Source organism: Notolepis coatsorum (genome assembly GCF_963971535.1).
Source record: "Notolepis coatsorum genome assembly, chromosome: 20".
In the NCBI taxonomy this organism is placed as follows: domain Eukaryota; kingdom Metazoa; phylum Chordata; class Actinopteri; order Aulopiformes; family Paralepididae; genus Notolepis; species Notolepis coatsorum.
In genome coordinates this window covers 26637251-26657158 of record NC_140184.1, presented here as the reverse complement: position 1 = coordinate 26657158, position 19908 = coordinate 26637251, and the positions used below count along the sequence as shown (strand labels likewise).

Sequence of the window (19908 nt, the reverse complement as noted above, 5' to 3'; positions counted from 1 at the left end):
TGTTGTCCGTCTTTATGTTTATGTTTGAGAATCTGGTTTTAAGTTTTTTACTGCAGCCTAGTTGATTATCGAGTAATTAGTTGTACCCTGTGCAATGACAATAAAGTTTAATCTAGTCTAATATGATCTAATCTAATCTTTCTTTATACCAGTAAATTGGACATCATATCACTCAACAGGTCCTTGAACCAAAAACACCCTGAGTGGGAGCAGTGTGTGGTCTGAGAGAGTCAACACCGCAGCAATAATTTTTGTGGGATTTCTACTAAGGTGAACCCATTGGGGTTGGTGCAGGGATCATACCGCTATCACATCTCTCCAAGTTCCCACGGAGACAAGATCTCCAATCTCCATGGAAACGGATAATCTACCCTTTTAGCCGCTAGGGGAAATGGGCGTTAACATTGGACACACACAATCTATGGAATCTATTAGTGCATGAATAATCTAATCTCAACATCATGCTCTGCCAGGTTTTGCCATGTTGGGGCGATGACGATAAGTGAACGTGGGGCAAATCTTAATTTAGCCATGGTAGACAGAGCCAGGACAAAGAGATGCACTGTATGCACCCATGTGTATTTGTGTTTAGGTGTTCTTCAAAGACTCTGTGCAGTAAGTCAATTATTAAGAGGGGGTATTCTCGTTTTGCTATTTGAGAGGGTTCAAGTCCCCCACCCCTTTCTCTAAGGGCACAGACAATTCGGGGGATGACATTTACAACACGCTCACGGAAACACTACAACAGAGAAAGTATGGGGAATTATCTACACAGTATTAAGTGGATGATGCTTTTTAATGGGAAACACAAGTGTGACATTAGAATGCTTCAGTCCAATCAGGTGCATCACTTCTACTCTGCTTCAATCAGCTCTCCCCTTGCAGCAGATCTACCCCCTCTTCTCACAAACGCACTTCAAAAGCTTTATTTTATTTATTTTTTTATTGGTCTTTTTCCCCCTCCATTTTCCTCCGATTTTCTCCCATCCCAATGTTAGTCGTATGCCAATTCCCAGTCCCTTCCTGGTCGCTGCGCACCTACCCCCCACAGTCAGATCATCTGGGAGAGTGGAGGCTACCACGACCCCACGTGCTTCCTCCGACACACGTCCAGCCAATCACCGCTTCTTTTCACCTGGCAGCGCGGATTCTCATTGAGAGGGCGTAGCGTGTGGGAGGACCACACTATCCCCCTCACGTCCAAGCAGGCGCCCCGACCGAACTGTAGGAGTCGCTGTTTACAACGACCCGGACCCACCCCGCCAGCTTCTCCCACCCTCTGATACAGCCAATTGTATCAGTGCAGACGGCCAGCCAAGCTGGTGACAACCCCGGAGCTGTGAGCTGGATTCAAACAGGCAAATCCAGCTCAGCTCCGGGGCTGGTGACGAACGCAATCTCCGCTCGGCCACCTAACCGCCGCTCAAAAGCTTTATTTTAATCAGACGGGTAAATTGGCCATCGTCTCCACCAGACACGCACCTCAATAGCAGTTGCCCAGTGACATGAAAAAAGTGACTGTCGAAATAAATGACATCTGTTGCCGTCATTCCACTACATATTTGGTGCACTTCTCAGCCTGCCCTGTGCCCAGCCAGGTGCACACTAAGGCCTGGGGACATGTCCTGAGCCCATGTGCAGCAGCGTGTGTGTGTGTGTGTGTGTGTCAAGTCAAGTCAAGAGTTTTATTTGTCACGGCATACAAGTATACAATGAAATGCCCGCAACGATGTGCATAATACAATAGTAATATATAATAAGAATCCAATAGAACGACATTGTGCAATAAAACAAGTAAACAAAGTAGGGCATATCGGTACATGAGTTATTTACAGAGCATGGTAGGACATGCTAGGTCCTGTGGTAGTGCAATACACTGTTAGCTACGGATGAGGCACTGGGTCTTTATGTACACCGTTATGCTATATTATACAATCTCAAGTTATACTATACTATTCTTAAAGTGACCTTTCCTTTTGTAAAGTGGCCATAAGTGTGAGCGTGCGCAGCATGAGTGTGTGTGTACTCATGTTAAAGTGGCTGCTAGTGTGTGAGCGTGTACAGTTTGTGTGTTGTGTGTGTGCTCATGTGTGCTTGTGTGTGGAGAGTTCAGTGTTCAAGGCTCCGATGGCCTGGGGGAAGAAGCTGAGCCGAAGTCTCTCTGTCCTAGTTGCTGGTGTTCGCAGGCGTTTGCCTGACCGCAGCAGCATGAACAGGCTGTTGTTGGGGTGGTGAGGGTCTTTCATTATTCTGCAGGCTCTGGATTTGCACCTCTTGTTGTATAGGACCTGCAGGGGTGGTAGTGCAATACCCGTGGTACGCTCGACTCTCTGTAGGGCCTTCTTGTCCTGTGCCGTGCTGTTTCCATACCAGGCAGTGATGTTTCCAGTCAAGATGCTCTCTACAGCTCCGGAGTAGAAGGACTGGAGTATCTTCCCAGATACTCGGAACTTCCTTAACCGTCTCAGGTGGTAGAGGCGCTGCTTCGCCTTTTTTACAACTGAGTCTAAGTGTGTTGTCCATGTCAGATCCTCAGATGTGGACCCCCAGGTACTTGAAGCTGCTCACCCTGTCCACGGTAGCCTGGTTTATCCTCAGTGGTGTGTGTGTCTCCTGCTGTCTCCTCCTAAAATCCACGATCAGCTCCTTGGTTTTACCAATGTTCAGGAGCAGGCTGTTGTCCTGGCACCAGCGTTCCAGTACCTCAACCTCCTCCCGGTAGGCCTTCTCGTCGTTGTCCGAGATCAGCCCCACCACCACTGTGTCGTCCGCAAACTTCACTATGGAGTTGGAGCTGAACTTGGCCACACAGTCATGTGTGTATAGTGAGTACAGCAGGGGGCTCAGAACACAGCCCTGGGGGGACCCGATGCTCAGGATGATGGTGTTGGAGGTCTGACCCCCCACCCTGACCGCCTGGGGCCTTTCACTCAGAAAGTCCAGTATCCAGGCACTCAGAGCGGAGCTCAGACCCAGCTCGATCAGCTTGTCCACCAGTCTGGTGGGGACTATGGTGTTGAACGCTGAGCTGTAGTCAATGAACAACAGTCTCACATAGCCCCCCTTCTGACGGTCTAGGTGAGAGAGGGTGCTGTGCAGTACTTGGGAGACCGCATCATCAGTGGACCCGTTTGGCCTGTATGCAAATTGCATAGGGTCCATATCACTGGGGAGGGAGGCACAAATGTGATCCTTGACCAGCCTCTCAAAACATTTCATGGCCACAGAGGTGAGTGCCACCGGTCTGTAGTCATTGAGACCTGTTGGGGAGGGTTTCTTTGGTACCGGGATAATAGTAGACATCTTGAAGCAGGCAGGGACCACTGACTCCGCCAGGGATCGATTAAATATGGTGGTGAACACAGGGGCTAGCTGGTTAGCACAGGACTTAAGTATGCGTCCTCTTATTCCATCTGGGCCAGCAGCCTTTCTGGTGTTCACCTGCATAAATGCTCTTCTCACACTGTGTACCGTCAATGAGAGAGCGTCCCCACCCCCCCCGCGGATGCCCCCCCCCCTCCACAACAGCCGGCGCGCCAGTGACGCCACTAGCCGTTGAGCTAGCGGCGCCACTGTTTGCACCAAACCGCTCGTAGAAGGTGTTGAGCTGGTCCGCGAGAGAGGCGTCGTCGCTCCCCATTGAGGGGGCGCTGACTTTGTAGTCAGTTATCGTCCTCAGTCCCCGCCATAAGCCTCTTGTATCATTCTGTGCCATTTGTGCCTCCATCTTGTCAGCATACGTCCTTTTCGCAAGTTTAACAGCCTTGCGCAGAGTGTAGACTGTTGTCTTGTACTCTTCCATGTTTCCTGTCTCTCTGCCCAGGTTGTAGGCAGTGGTGCGAGTTTTCAGGGCTGCTCTGATAGTACTGTCCACCCACGGTTTCTGGTTCGGGAAGACCCTCGCCTTCTTTGTGGGGACGATACTATCAGCTAGTGTTGTTATAAAGCTAACAACAGTGTCTGCGAACTCGCTGACGTCACTGGCGCTTCCCTCGAACATATCCCAATCGACGTCATCGAGGGCGTCCTGAAGCGTGGCCTCCGATTGGTCAGACCAGCTCTTTACCTCACGTGACACGACGGCGTCACGTGATCTTTGTCTGTAAGCAGGGACCAGGAAAATGGCGTCGTGATCCGACGTGCTTGTAGCTCCCGCTAATGGAGGAGCCGGTACAGCTTTGTAGCCGGCTCTGAACAGGGTGTAGCAGTGATCGAGCGTGTGTCCTCCTCTGGTGGAGCAGGCATCACTTTCTTCAAATTCGCCTGATTGAAATCACCGGCTACGATCATGGCTGCGTCTGGGTGTTTGATCTGGTGGGTGTTTAGATGATCCTGTAGCTCCGCCAGAGCCAGGGTGTTCGCTTGGGGAGGGATGTACACCGCAGTCATGATGATCGCAGTAAACTCTCGGGGAAGGTGGAAGGGGCGACATTGAATGGAGAGATGTTCCATGTCCGGGGAGCATGAACTGGAGAGTATCTTGATCTCCTTGGGGTTTACCCAACCGTTGTTGGTCAGGAGACATACACCCCCGCCGATGCTCTTCCCGGAGGCTTCTGTGAGGTCCGCTCGGAAGACGTGAAGCACAAGATGTTGCAGTCTCTCACCTCTCGCTGGAATCGGACCCTCGCTCGTAAATCATCCATCTTACTCTCTAGCGAACGTGCATTCGCCGGAAAGATGGATGGGATCGCCGGACGGTAAGCAGATCTTTTTAACCTTAATTGAAAACTTGAGAGAATTGAAAACTTTTAATAAATTCTTTTTTTTTGTATTATTATTATTATTTTTTAAATCTTTTTTTCTATTAATTCTGTTTAAACCAATGGGGTTTTTCTTCACAGTTGCAGATAAAGATTAGGCTACACTAATATTATAGTATTAAAAGAAACTGATGAGTTATATTCATTAAAGAAAGTAGATTTTGGGCGCCCCAGTGGCGAACCACATAGCTCGCTCAGCCGCGACACGGCCGACCCGGGTTCGACTCCCGAACCCGTCGTTATTTGCCGAATGTCTTCCCCCCACTCTGTCTCCCATTCCTCCTCTGTCTCTCTCTACTGGACTGCCCAGTAGCAATAAAGCGATAAAAAACGCCAAAAAATAAATCTAAAAAAAAAAGAAAAAAATTATTTAATTGATTTAGTTGGGCTGGGGCTTCTCCCTGGGCTGGGTCTGGAAAGTTGATTTATTAAAAAAAAAGACTAATTTAAATCAGATTAATCACTTTATTCAAATTGAGGATTTAGTTTTAGGATAGTAAAAAATAAAAATAAATAAATAAATATTAAATATTAAAATAATTTAATTCAAAACGAAGGTTCAAACGTTCGTTCGAAAAACCCTGACGAAGTTCGAATCCCAAAAACAGGGTTCGGGGACAGCCTTACTGTATTGTGCCCTGTATCCCTATCTTATGTCCTACTATATGTGCTTTTGTTTTTATTGTAATGTTATTTATCTCGCTTGTATTCTGTTTGTATTGCCAAATCTTTTTTACATAGGATTTTAGCCTGTACCTTCTGGCAGGGGGACTACCAATGGAAATGAGCCTTTTTGGCAAGAATTGGGTGTATTTACGTTTTTAAAATGTTTATTAATGTACACGGTCCCCCTTGAGAGAAATCAGTGTTTTTCAATGTATGTAATGTATATTGGGGGAGATGACAGCATCTAAAGGGGCCAGGGGTCAGAGAGGTCGAAATGTGCATGGTGACAGTGGGGGAGGCGGTTTAGCAGTCAGTGTGAGCAGCACACTGAGCGAGCAGGGTGTTTGCATTCCATCAGAACATCAACAGCTGATAAGAACCGCAGCAGGCAGAGCGAGGGAGAGAGTTTGACATTAATGAAACAGACGTTTAAAATGTGTGTTTAAAGGTTAAACGAGGTTGTCATGGCAGCGGCACATGACAACCAGAAGAGGGGCGAGGCCGTCGTTGCTATGACGAAGATCATATAAATCGAATAGTTCTTCCGGGTGTAAGCCAGACTGAGAAACGAATCCCACAGAGGAAAGAGGAACCATGAGAGACTTGGAAGCGATTCCCCCACCCCCTCCCCTCGCGGGGAAAGGAGGAGAGGACTGACGTGGCACGACCACGACGACAGGCTTTTGGGATAACAGCCAGGCCGCAAACGATCACCAAGCGGGGTAACAGGAGATCATTAGAATAATGAACTTTAGTGTTACATCAGAGACTTTCGCAGGGACAACACAATCTGATAAGATCTGATCTGAGGCTTTTGTTTATGTAATAAACCACGTTTTTCAAGAAAAGGACTACGCGGCCTAGTGTCACAATTATTATGGTTACGGGATTGCATTAAAGGGGAATGACGAAGATTGTATCAGCCAGTATGAGAAGACGTCGGAGAGATAAAAACACAACGCAGGGGCAGTGGATGGAGAGATGATAACACAAGCCAAACAGACGAAGACGTGATACTGGCTGATTGATCAGAATCTAACACCCTTGAGCAAATAAAGTAAACCAAACCAAACCCAAACACACACATATAAACTTCACTTGTGAGGACTATCCACTAAGTTAATTCCCTAATCCTCTCCACGCCTAACACTGCTCATGAATTTTGCAAAACCGTTAAAACACGTGGGATTTCTGTGGCTCATTCAGTTGAAATAATCCCTCAGTTTGCCCCCAAACCGCACAGCTCACATATTTGATTCTGAACTCCCATTAGCTTTGCATTGCAGCGAGAACATGAAAATGAACAACCCGGGTATGGAAGCAGCTCATTCTGCTCATCATCATAGTACTTCCCAAAGGTAAGTAAAAAACACATGTTTCATTGCTGAAGATAGAATTCCCCTTTAACCCATACTTTAGACCACCATCCGACTGGAATAATTGTCCTATTTTTCTGAGATATAGGACCTCTTTCCACTGCTTCAAGACAAGTTCAAGTTCTCCTCTTAAAACACCCTGTTTATGCTTTTAATTTGTGCGTACTTACAATCGTCAGCTTGTTTGTGCTACAATTGCTGTTTATGCCGATGGAATTTATTTATCATCAGGGTCACTGTGTCTGTCTGTGTATTTACTATGCAATGCTGTTTTTGTCTGTATGCATTATTATAATTACCATCCTTTTTAATAAATGTAATTATTATTTAACCTTAATCTAACTCTAATTCTAACTTTAACACTAGACCTAACCATAACATTGACTATTTTAAACTGAGGACTAACCAAAATGTCCTCACTTGAACAGATTTAGGTAATATATGTATCCTTGTGGGGACATTTGGTCCTTGCAAGAATAGAACTACAAGAACACACACACACACACACACACACACATATATACCTTAGATCCATCCACACTGATGATACGGTAGCTGTTGCGTGTGCTGTCATAGAAATAAGAGACAGTGACGGCCTGCTTGCTCGCCGGGACCCAGTTCTTCTTGGTGGTTGGGTCGATCTGGAAGACATGGGCCCTGGTTGTGAAGATCGGCTGCTCCCTGGGGACAAGAGAAGAGGAGGAGGGATGAGTGCTGGTGTATTGGACTTGGAGTACTGTGTTAAAACGCACTCCTCACAAATACTTCCCTTCAACTACGTCAGGAGTGCACTTATGATCTGGCTCCAACTTTATTTGTCCAAGGGAAGCAACAGTTGTAATTGGAGGATCAAGAAATGACTGACGTCAATCGTACCCATTCTGCAATCTGTTAATAAAGTTTTCAATCAATCAATCAATCAAACGGTGGTAGTGAAAGGGTTAATTCACTTCGCCGCCATATTAGTCACGTTTGATGCAACGTGTGGCAGTACAGATGTGGAAGCGCCCCGTTCACGTCAATGTTAAAACGAGCTATTAGATCATTAGCTAGAGAAATGCCACTTCGAGAACTGAAACACTATTATTATAAAACATAGTTTATTGTTATAAACTCAAGTGAATTAGCAATCAGCTCATTGAAACGCGTTCATAGTGATCTACGAAGATAAAGATGGCGGCGAGGGGAATAACAGCACATCACAGAGTTTCTTGCAAGAAATAAAACAACATTACATTCTTCTTCCGTTTTACATATACAGGAAATAACCCCTTTTCACATTAATTTCCATATCGAGTGTAGTGATGTCACGATAGCAAACATTTTATTCAATACCGATACTAGCCTAAGTATCACGATACCGGTTCTAAAACGATACCATGGCAAAAACCCAAATTATCAGGAAAAAGTAATGGAATATAATATTAAATGACAGAAGATGGAAAATTGTTTATAAACCGTGCCGACACTCTTGACTGGCCCACTAGCAAAGTGTGCGCTCTCTCTCACACACACACACACTGCTCGGGGCATGCATTCCACTCAACAAAAAATTGTGGAATATACAGTGTAACTGAGGGGTACAATTCCCTGACTGTATTGATAAGTATGGTATCATTAAACCACTACCGCTTAATGTACTTTAACTTCTGGCCATCCAGTACACGATATCTAAGTATGATGAACACTTTCCCACATATGAAACCAGGTCCACACAAATATAACAGTCGAAGGTTTAATATAGCAAAAGGTATATACAACATTCACTTAATTACATTTATGATTTGAATGCACTTGTAAGGCAAATGAGTATTCGTAGGCAAATCAACACTGAATGTCCAATCTCTGGTTACGCAGGAAGCAAGTATACAACCTGGTTCTTTAGGGAAACTATAGCGATGGTACTTAAGGATTATAGCGGGATACTAAAGGGGTCCTGCTGGTTGTAAGTCAGTAAGGGGGGGGGGGGGGGGTTTGGAGAGCCGTCAGCTGCATCCCATCTGGCCAACGATTCCTGGGGAGAATTCAGGTACAGAAAACAGTGCCCGCAGGATCTTGATCCACAGATGAATACACTTGGGCCCTCTTGTAGACGGTAGCTGTAGGTCCACAACGAAGGAGAAGCGAGGCGGCCTCGGTCTGGGTTGAGCGCCGTCTCACCTGGGCTCCTCTCGGGGGTAATTCCAACACTCACTGGCGTTGGCTGTTATCCGCTCCACAAATCAAAGCACCCAAAGCAAATAGATATTCCATGCCGTATAGGCTCAGCAGTCGTCCGGGTAGGTAATCCAATGTGCAGGTCCACTCGTCCTCGCCCAGAACTCCTCGGATGAAAGCACCACGCGTGGTCTGCCCAGCCTGGTTAAGACTCTAGATAACGCGAGGAACGATGGGGGTGCTGCTCACTTTAGAACTTTAACCGAACGATGCACCATACATAATAGACTATTATTACTTAATAGAAATACGTCCCACTCGACGGTACAGTGCCAAACTATGACAATTCAGCTATGAATTTACACGAGGTCTCAATGCCTATTCTGGGGCCAAAATAGGCCATACTGCACCACACGTGGGTCGTGGGTGAGGCTTCACGTCTGTTACTAGGTTGGAGGGTAAAGGACTAATGGACTAAAAGAAGGTTCTACTTTACTTGCGCCCTATTTATATTCACGGTGAACAAATAGTACCATTCGTATTTCGGTAGCCGTATTCCTACGCGGAACCGGGGCTAGTTGGGACATGTTCGTCGGCACTATTGAACTTGACTCAAGGGGCCTGTCTGCTGGCGCCAGGTTCTTGTCCAATGAGAGAATGAACTATTATGGGCTGTAGTAGACTAAAGGGATATTCAGTGTATATGTACAAAGAATATACAAGGGATATCAAACGATATACAAATACTATTAAATATATATCCATAAATAAATATATATATTCGGTTTAATCTGATCCTTCACAACATACAGCATCAGGCTATTATTCTAACAGTATTAGACCGTTTTGAACATATGGGTATTGCAATACTTTCCTAGTATCGGTGTGTCATGTAACCATAATCGAGCGTGTATTCATAAGACATCCGTACAAAAAAAAGGGAGAGGGAGTAGAACAAGAACAACCAGAAGAGGGGCCACGCTGTGTTCTGTACAACAGCCTTCCTACACTGAGACACTGTGGATGACGTCAAACCCTTCCCCACAGACCTAAACCGTGTGCTCAGCCCTGTACCTCTTCTTCTTTGTGTTGACCGTCTGGTGTGACTCATTTAGATCTCATAAAAATCTCAAGAGGGGGAAAAAAAATCAGACGTCACACATCCCCCTTACGTTACACAACAAAGGACTTGCACTGGATTGTTAGTTGCGGTGACGCGTAAGGACCTCACGTGAAGTGCAGGTAGACGCTGCAAGACTGTACCAGTTAAGACACACAGATCTGCACGGTCAGTAACGGACACGGTGAGAACGACTAAAAGGTACAGAATTCAGAATGAAGACATCTGCTGATGAACAAGCCATAGTCTATATCTCACGTTAGCCTACTAGCATGCATGTGCAGAGAGAGAGAGAGAGATCGAGACAGAGAGAGAGATGTTATGGTCGAAAAGTGTACAGGTCGAAAAGTACCTGGCGGAAAAAAATCGAATCTACGAATTCCAATCTGGCTTCAGAACGTCCCACTCCACTGACACATGCCTCCTCTATTTGAACGACCACATCAAACAAGACGCGGGCAAATACTGCGGCATGGTCATGCTGGACCTACAAAAGGCCTTCGACACTGTCAATCACTCCATTCTGATTGACAAGCTAAAAGCAATTGGTTTTGAATGATAGTTTATCAGTGAGCTGGATGCAATCCTACCTGGAGGGGAGAGAACAGATGGTAGAGGTAAACGGTACTCTACCCCCCCCCCCCCCCTCACAGTTAGGAAGCATACTAGGACCGCTACTCTTCCTAATTTATGCAAATGACATGTCGTCAGCCTGTGACTGCAACTTGTTCCTGTTTGCGGACGACTCAGCCCTGCTGGTCTCTGACAAGAACAAGTTGCAGGTTGAAAAAACCTCAGCTCGGAACTAGGCAAAATCTGCATATGGCTCGCTGATAACAAACTATCATTACACATGGGCAAAACAGAGTCCATTCTCTTCGGTTCAAATAACAAACTCAGCAAGACCGACGGCTTCTCAGTTACAGTGGGTGACAATATTGTCACAAGGAAAGACGAAATTACCTACCTGGGTTCCATCCTAGAGGCAAATCTTTACTGTGACAAAATGGCATCCAATGTAATAAAAAATGTCAACCAACGAACTAGATTCTTGTACCGGATCTCCTCTCTGGTAAACAAGAATACCCTGAAGACTCTGGCAGGAGCACTCATTCAAGGGTACTACGACTATGCGTGCACCTCATGGTACCAAAGCACCTCAAAGGCGCTTAAAACAAGATTACAAACATCACAAAACAAACTGGTCAGACTACTACTTGACCTTAACCCCAGAACCCACCTCACCCCTGCCCACTTTGACAACCTAGGATGGCTTAGAGTAGACAACAGAGTACAGCAACTTGCAATGGGCCTGGTCTACAAGATACACTATACGACTAAGGTACCCATGTACATGTCAAAATACTTCCCAAAGGTCAGTGAATACCACAACCACTACACCAGAGGAAGCTCAACAAATCATGTTAAACCCAGATTCGGCTCAAACAAGGGACTAAACACGTTTCGCAATTATGCCACATCAATGTGGAACGCCCTACCCAAAGCTGTAAAGGAATGTGAATCCCTACCCACATTCAAAACCGCTCTTAAAGAGCACCTACGGGAGGCTGCAATTCGAAACTGGCCACCGTAAATGCCCAAAACCCCCACCACCTCCTAATAGACAGTCTCCTCCCCACCGCATGTATATATTCCCTCCCCGCCGTATGTATATTTCTCTCCCACCCACCCACCCCCTCCTAATGTACAGTCCCCTCCCCATCATATGTATATACTCTGTCAGGATCTAGGGGTAACAGTACTGTATATTTGAATACCGTTTATGTCACAAATGTATCAGTACTAAATACCTATATGTCCCTATGCCATAAATGTCATGTATGTTGTGTATGTCATAAATGTCTATATGAATTGAAAATGGGGGACCCTGATGTAAACAAGACAAACGTCTTTCTCAGGTCTGCATCCCCTTAACAATTGTGTGTATTGAGCCGTACTGTATTGTACCCATTCTCCAATCTGTTAAATAAAGTTTTTCATTCATTCATTCATTCATTCATTCATTCATTCATTCATTCATTCATTCATTCATTCATTCATTCATTCATTCATTCATTCATTCATTCATTCATGGTTATCTTATCTCCATCCTACTGTATGATGCCCACATCCCTGTGCTGTCCCTCCAGGATGCCATGTCCTAAGCATCCCAGAGACCCTGCTCCCCCGTGACAACCTGCATCCATTAGTACATCAGCACCTCTTGTCCTCTCAAAGCACGAGGCAGGATACAATGACACATAAAACAAACCCAAGGAAGACTACACTCCTGCGTCAACCACTACGAGCCCGCTGGACATCTGCATGCATGTCATTTCTCTGGTAGAAAAAGTGTCTCCTGCTGCTATTACACATGGGAACAGTACAGTGACATAATTTGTAGCAGCTTGGTCAAACAAAGGTGGAATATTAGTGATATAATTTTAAAATCAATCCGCTCCAATGGAATGAAGCTAAACACAAAGCCAAAGCAGTGACATGCCACCTGTATTACATCTGTACTACCGGGACACCCCCAGAATATGTCCACTATATTGGATTTTCCACCATTTTGAATGTTTGTAAAATCACTTGCACCTCTACTCATCCTGGGCTGTTCACCAGATTCAAACTAAACTTACTGTGTGAAATCTAGGGCCCAACGTCTTCATACGTGTAATTCAGAAAGTTGCTAGCCAGACTGTACCACCTGACCACCACACCCAATTACATTGGAAAAAGGCATTGTAAACAGGAAGTGATGTATTACTCGTTGTCCTATTTGCACCAAACGTGACACACGTTTGTGTCATGGCTCCAATTGACACGAGACTCTGTACACATTTCCAGCTATCCTGGGTCTACAACTTTTCACCTAGATAACGGCATAAAAGATAATGGCTATAATGCTCAGGTTGAGGCACATATTAAGACGGGAAGTAATGGGGGATTTCCTATAGCCATATCACAGCTTACCATGCTTGTTTTGAGTATAGGTCTATATGGTGCAGTTCAACATCATGCCAGTTTATATATTTGAGGCTGTAAACAAATAGTTTATTACAAGAAGAAGCTAATAAGAGATCCACTCCCACCTCCCAAATATACCAGCATCATACAGTATATTTGATCTGCCTCCCTCTCATTGAGTGTTGAATACAAGCATAGTCTGGTTCTCTCTGCCTTGCTGCAATGGTGGAGCCTGAGATAGACATACCGGTAGTTAGGGAATGAAAGAGCAAAATTAGACTGCCTGTTAAACTTTCATGATCTCAGACTGACACTTCACTGAGAGCTTTGCTCCTCTTTTTAGCACGCCTACACGTGCACAAAACTCTCTCTCTCCATCTCTCTCGCCATCTCCATCTCCCTTAAACTCCCTCTCCATCTCCTGATCCCTGTTGCAAGTATCAAAGGCCAGGACTTTATGAATGATGTGCATCTATGCCTATGTAGATAGAACAGATCAAGGCATATTGTAATTGAATGGTATTGGGCCTATTGGCTATATTAAGCCCGATCAAATTCTGATCCTTTTTTTGTTAAAAAATTATTAAAACCTTTAAAGGAAAGCTGTGAACAAAATCATCAGTTCAAAGTAGGAATGCACATGTATACATCGTCAGACTATCGGTATCGGATGATCTGGGATTTAAAGACACAATAAGAATCAGTTAAATTTTTACAGAAAACATTTGGTGGATAGAATAATGACATTTGTGTGACCGTTTTACTGTAGAGTGCCAACAACAACAACAACTATCAAGGACCTTTGTTCAGAAGCAAACCAAAATAAGTTAGGCTAATGGTTGTGTCCTCTATTGTGGTGAACCTGCTCTCTGAACCTGCTGTGTACCGCGCATGTTCACATTCTTACAGCAAAAGACTATCAATATTTCTCTCCCCTGTGAAGTAACTACTGTATTATAGAGCCTAGGCCTGAAGGGGTTCAGCATCAGAATAGGGCTGGCTCCTGGCTGCAATACTCCTCAGCCTTTTTCCCCAGGGAGATGTAGTCAAAGTCAACTTTATTGTCATTTCCCATAATGTGCAAGACATACAGAAAAATGAAATTACGTTCCCCCCTTTCCACGGTGTATATACAAAGATCTGGACAATATAAACATAAAGTAACATATAGGACCCAATATACAACACACAATATACAGGACTATGTACAATATAAACAGTAGCTAAAAATGAAATGAATGAGTGAATTAAATAAAAGAGGTAAAAGAGAACTTAGTGCAAATATTCTAGCAGTAGTACATAGTAAATAAAATAAAGTGGCAGTGAGTTAGTAAAGTGGCAGTGTGTGTCTGTGGGGATGGTGTGTGTCCTAGGACGGAGGAACAATAGGAGTTGTCTGGGTGAAAGTGGCCACAACAAGACACCTTTAAAGCATCAGATGTACATGGAGATTATGGAGAAGACACAGAGTAGGAGTTTCTAGAATGCTACCATTAGTCTGTTGTATACTCCCTAATATCAACAGATGACTCAGTTTGAGTGTCATCAGCAGGTTGCCACTTGTTGGCCAAGCTGCAAAGCCATAACCTATCCCTATGTAGATATAAACCTATCCCCATGTAGATATAATATAACCTATCCCCATGTAGATATAACCCTATCCCTATGTAGATATAACACTATCCCTATATAGATACATCTATCAAAATAAAAGCATAACTGAAATTTCAGCCACTGTCGCAATAAATTGCTGTACATTTAAATGTGCAAGGGAGTTTAGACCCATCCATCGAACAGTTAATCCACTATACTCTGAATATAATACCAGATAGACTAGATGAGTAACAGTTAATACATTATACTCTGAATATAATACCAGATAGACAAGATGAGTAACAGTTAATACATTATACTCAATATAATACCAGATAGACAAGATGAGTAACAGTTACTACATTATACTCAATGTAATACCAGATAGACAAGCTGGAAAGATAATTTAAACTAATAAAGCTTTTACTTCCATTGGGATTATGACCCTCACATAAATGAAGGCCTAATAAAATCATGGTCCCCTTTAATCCTAATCTCAATCATGATCTGTTTTGGGAACAAAAACCCATTATACAGATAACACACACGTGCACGCTGATCTTTGCAGCAACACTGGCAGGAAAGGGAGGTGAAAGGTCACTGCTAAACTCATGTAGGTATACACTCTCACACGCCACACACTGTTTGTTGATAGAGTACAATCAGCTGTTTTTCCAATCACATTAGGTTGACGAGACAGTGAGATGGTCAGTAGGCCAGGACTGTCCTGCTGCTGGCTCTCTGCCCCTGGTGCTACAGTATCTGCTGCCTGTGCACTTTAATTATTTACAGGTGTGTGGGTGCTCTCCACATACGAAGCTGGTCCACACTGTCCACATACAAAAGGTGTGCGTGCACATGCACACACACACCATGGATCTCTGTTGTTTTTGTGCCGTCACAACATGGCAGTGACAGAGACTGTGAGTACATCAAACAAAGACAATTAAAAAATTCTTTTTATCACTTAACGTTTTTTTTTATTGCTGAAAGCTAGAGACTTGGGCTGAGAGGTATACAGTACCATATTGAAAAGGGACCGTTACCGCCATGGATCCACGCAAAGCATTTTTACAATACGGTCATCAACAATATATAACCCTAGGCCTATATATATTTTAAAAAGCCAATGTGTAATAAAATTGCACATTATTTGCAGCAATATGATCATAAAAAACATATGATGTAATTTATATTAGGAAAGGACCATTTTGAATTAGGCAACACTAATTTAACAGCAATATATAGAAGAAAACATAAAGATGTCATATCACCTTGCAATTTGTACTGGAAAACTAAATTCCGTAATATACAGTTATGCCATCAAAATGAAGAAAAGATATTGTGATGTGAATCTGAGCAGAGTTCAACAATCGCCTGCCATGTTCGCGTGCCTCGCTAAGTAAACTCTGCATCTAGCTACCGGTTACCTCTGAGGAATATGAAGCAAGCAATAATGTGATGCATGACTAAGTCTGCCTGGGCCTTACTCTCTCAAACCCTTTTAAAGTGTTTAGTTGGCGCACACCACCCACTTTATCGCTAAAAAGCATACTGTTCATCCCACAAGTCCAGACATTTCAGTGACAATTGAGAGGATAAGCTTACTTCCTAGTGCTTGACTGTGGATTAATGTGCTGAGTGGTTGTGTGGATTAGAGGATGTGTGAATTAGAGGGAGAGCGTGTGAGAGAGGGAGAGTGTGTGAGAGAGAGAGAGAGAGAGAGAGAGAGAGAGAGAGAGAGAGAGAGAGAGAGAGAGAGAGAGAGAGAGAGAGAGTGAGTTTGGATAGAGATCTTCTGAGAGTTTGTGGTCACATCGTATTTGTTCTATGAAACACCTGTATTGACATTTTGCCGTGTGTTCTTCTGGCGAGACTATCGAGTGTGAAAACAGTCCAGTTCAGATTCCACACAAGGGCTTGAGAATGTCACGCATGCCGTACTTATGGTCCCCTCATTCATCCAAGTAACCTACCTACCCACCTACTTGACTGTGAGCCCTGCTCACACATCAAGTGTATTTGTAGTGTAACCCATCGCCATAGAGGCTATAACGCCTGATCAGTAGAGATAGAAAACTCCAGAGGCCTGGCTACCACAGACCGTGTGACGTGAACGGGAACATTCTTCACATTCCAACCAGGAAGCATCAGAGGAATGTTGCTTTACCTGCCCCTCGATTCAGGATTTCTAAAGCAGTCACACAATACGCCTAAAGCAGGGCACGTAATTATACACGCATCGTAAATCATGTGGATCAGTCATTAACCTCAACTCTTACAAATTTTATTTATTATTATTACCTTCTCTCCCTTGTTGTTAGTTTCCCTCCTCTTACACACCTGAGCACATTCCACTCCCAAGACAAGCAAACGTGTGGAGAACATGCTCTGACCACGCCAGCACCTAATGAAGCTCCCTGCAGGTCACCCACCAGGTGGAGAACATGCTCTGACCACACCAGCACCTAATGAAGCTCCCTGCAGGTCACCCACCAGGTGGAGAACATGCTCTGACCACGCCAGCACCTAATGAAGCTCCCTGCAGGTCACCCACCAGGTGGAGAACATGCTCTGACCACGCCAGCACCTAATGAAGCTCCCTGCAGGTCGCCCACCAGGTGGAGAACATGCTCTGACCACGCTCTGTGCAGGTGTCAGGTCTGCCTCTGGGGGGCCGGGGGTCCAGAGGAGAGAACACAGGACACCAGAAAAGCCATTTACCTCACCAGGCTTTGAAGAGTGTGTCATGGGATTGGGAGAACCATGACTATGAGAGTGGCTTTTTAAGAGTGAAGCATGTTGATGTGTACGATATGTGGGTAGTGGTCTTGATGTGTATGATATGTGGGTAGTGGTCTTGACGTGTATGATATGTGGGTAGTGGTCTCGTCTTGATGTGTATGATATGTGGGCAGTGGTCTTGATGTGTATGATATGTGGGCAGTGGTCTTGATGTGTATGATATGTGGGTAGTGGTGGTCTTGATGTGTATGATATGTGGGCAGTGGTCTTGATGTGTATGATATGTGGGTAGTGGTCTTGATGTGTATGATATGTGGGTAGTGGTCTTGATGTGTATGATATGTGGGTAGTGGTCTTGATGTGTATGATATGTGGGTAGTGGTCTTGATGTGTATGATATGTGGGTAGTGGTCTTGATGTGTATGATATGTGGGTAGTGGTCTTGATGTGTATGATATGTGGGCAGTGGTCTTGATGTGTATGATATGTGGGTAGTGGTCTTGATGTGTATGATATGTGGGTAGTGGTCTTGATGTGTATGATATGTGGGTAGTGGTCTTGATGTGTATGATATGTGGGTAGTGGTCTTGATGTGTATGATATGTGGGTAGTGGTCTTGATGTGTACGATATGTGGGTAGTGGTCTTGATGTGTATGATATGTGGGCAGTGGTCTTGATGTGTATGATATGTGGGTAGTGGTCTTGATGTGTATGATATGTGGGTAGTGGTCTTGATGTGTACGATATGTGGGCAGTGGTCTTGATGTGTATGATATGTGGGTAGTGGTCTTGATGTGTATGATATGTGGGCAGTGGTCTTGATGTGTATGATATGTGGGTAGTGGTCTTGATGTGTATGATATGTGGGTAGTGGTCTCGTCTTGATGTGTATGATATGTGGGTAGTGGTCTTGATGTGTATGATATGTGGGTAGTGGTCTTGATGTGTATGATATGTGGGTAGTGGTCTTGATGTGTATGATATGTGGGCAGTGGTCTTGATGTGTATGATATGTGGGTAGTGGTCTTGATGTGTATGATATGTGGGTAGTGGTCTTGATGTGTATGATATGTGGGTAGTGGTCTTGATGTGTATGATATGTGGGTAGTGGTCTTGATGTGTATGATATGTGGGTAGTGGTCTTGATGTGTATGATATGTGGGTAGTGGTCTTGATGTGTATGATATGTGGGTAGTGGTCTTGATGTGTATGATATGTGGGCAGTGGTCTTGATGTGTATGATATGATGTGGGCAGTGGTCTTGATGTCTATGATATGTGGGTAGTGGTCTCGTCTTGATGTGTATGATATGTGGGTAGTGGTCTCGTCTTGATGTGTATGATATGTGGGTAGTGGTCTTGATGTGTATGATATGTGGGTAGTGGTCTTGATGTGTATGATATGTGGGTAGTGGTCTTGATGTGTATGATATGTGGGCACTCAGTGGAGCAAGACACTTAACCCCTAATGGCTCCCGAGGAGCAGGTTGGCACCTTGCATGGTCACCTCAGCCGTCGGTGTGAGAATGTGTGAGTGTGAGGCGTAGGTGTAAAACGTTTTGGATGAAAACGATATAAATGCAGTCCTTTTTACCAAGTCAAACAGGAGGACTATTTCTTCCATATTCATCCGGCGGTACAGATCTATATAGGGAGGTGTAGTCTGACATCACTTTAGTTTCCCGTGCGCTCCACCCGTACAGGGATTCATCATTGGGAAAATGTATCATCGGCTATTGTAATAATTCTGCCTCATGAACATTGGCAAGCTTTCCATTTTTGCACAAAATGAGTTCCCTTCTATCACTAACATTATTGTTTAAGCATTTTTGGTTGAAATAAAGTTAGTTATAAGGCTGTTTAATTTGTCGTTAAAAAATAACTACACTTACCAGTAGAACACCTGTCATTCAGTGCTGTCGCCTAATACACGTCACAGCCAGACAGTTGCGCTGATACCAAGCTAGCTAACTGTCAGCAGCGCCAGAGTGAACTGTAGTTCCTCAGTGAACGAAAACATAAACGTTGTTATTTTGCTACCTTACGATTAATTGCGATTTTTTTTCATGTTGAGATATAGATTGTGGATGAATACACACAGAAAGGTACACCATGCCAATGTTCATGCTTTTATTTGTTTTAAACGAGACGATTTAGAATTGTGTCCATTGGAAATGCATTGCAATTTCAAGAGGGGTGGACCACGCGGGAAACAGCAATGTCGTAACCACCACTACACCTCCCGTTCCCTATACAGTGAAGCAGCGTGGCTATGGGCTCAAAGACCAAGGACCAAACAGGACAGGTGGAACAGGGCTGTACAAAAATACATATTTAGATCACAACAATGTACATATAGCCTATTTGGTAACGAAGCGGACATGACAAACTATTGTAATTTATGATTCAATGCATGTTTGCCACGCCACAGTGCATCTCCTATTCTAAAGAAAATATAAATATGTTTTATTTGATGAATTTTCAGCCAATTTAATCTGACACGTCATTTAATTTAGGA

General features: G+C 44.2%; 1 protein-coding gene across 2 annotated transcripts in view; it reads right to left on the bottom strand.

Annotated features, from left to right (window-relative positions):
* The window catches only part of homer2 (homer scaffold protein 2), a 70062-nt gene that overhangs the window by 31240 nt on the left and 18914 nt on the right, over positions 1-19908 (bottom strand). For both annotated transcript variants that reach the window (XM_084337208.1, XM_084337209.1), the window contains exon 2: positions 7330-7486. In XM_084337208.1, the coding sequence (XP_084193334.1) occupies positions 7330-7486 (157 nt within the window). The remainder of the gene's footprint in view (positions 1-7329; positions 7487-19908) is intronic.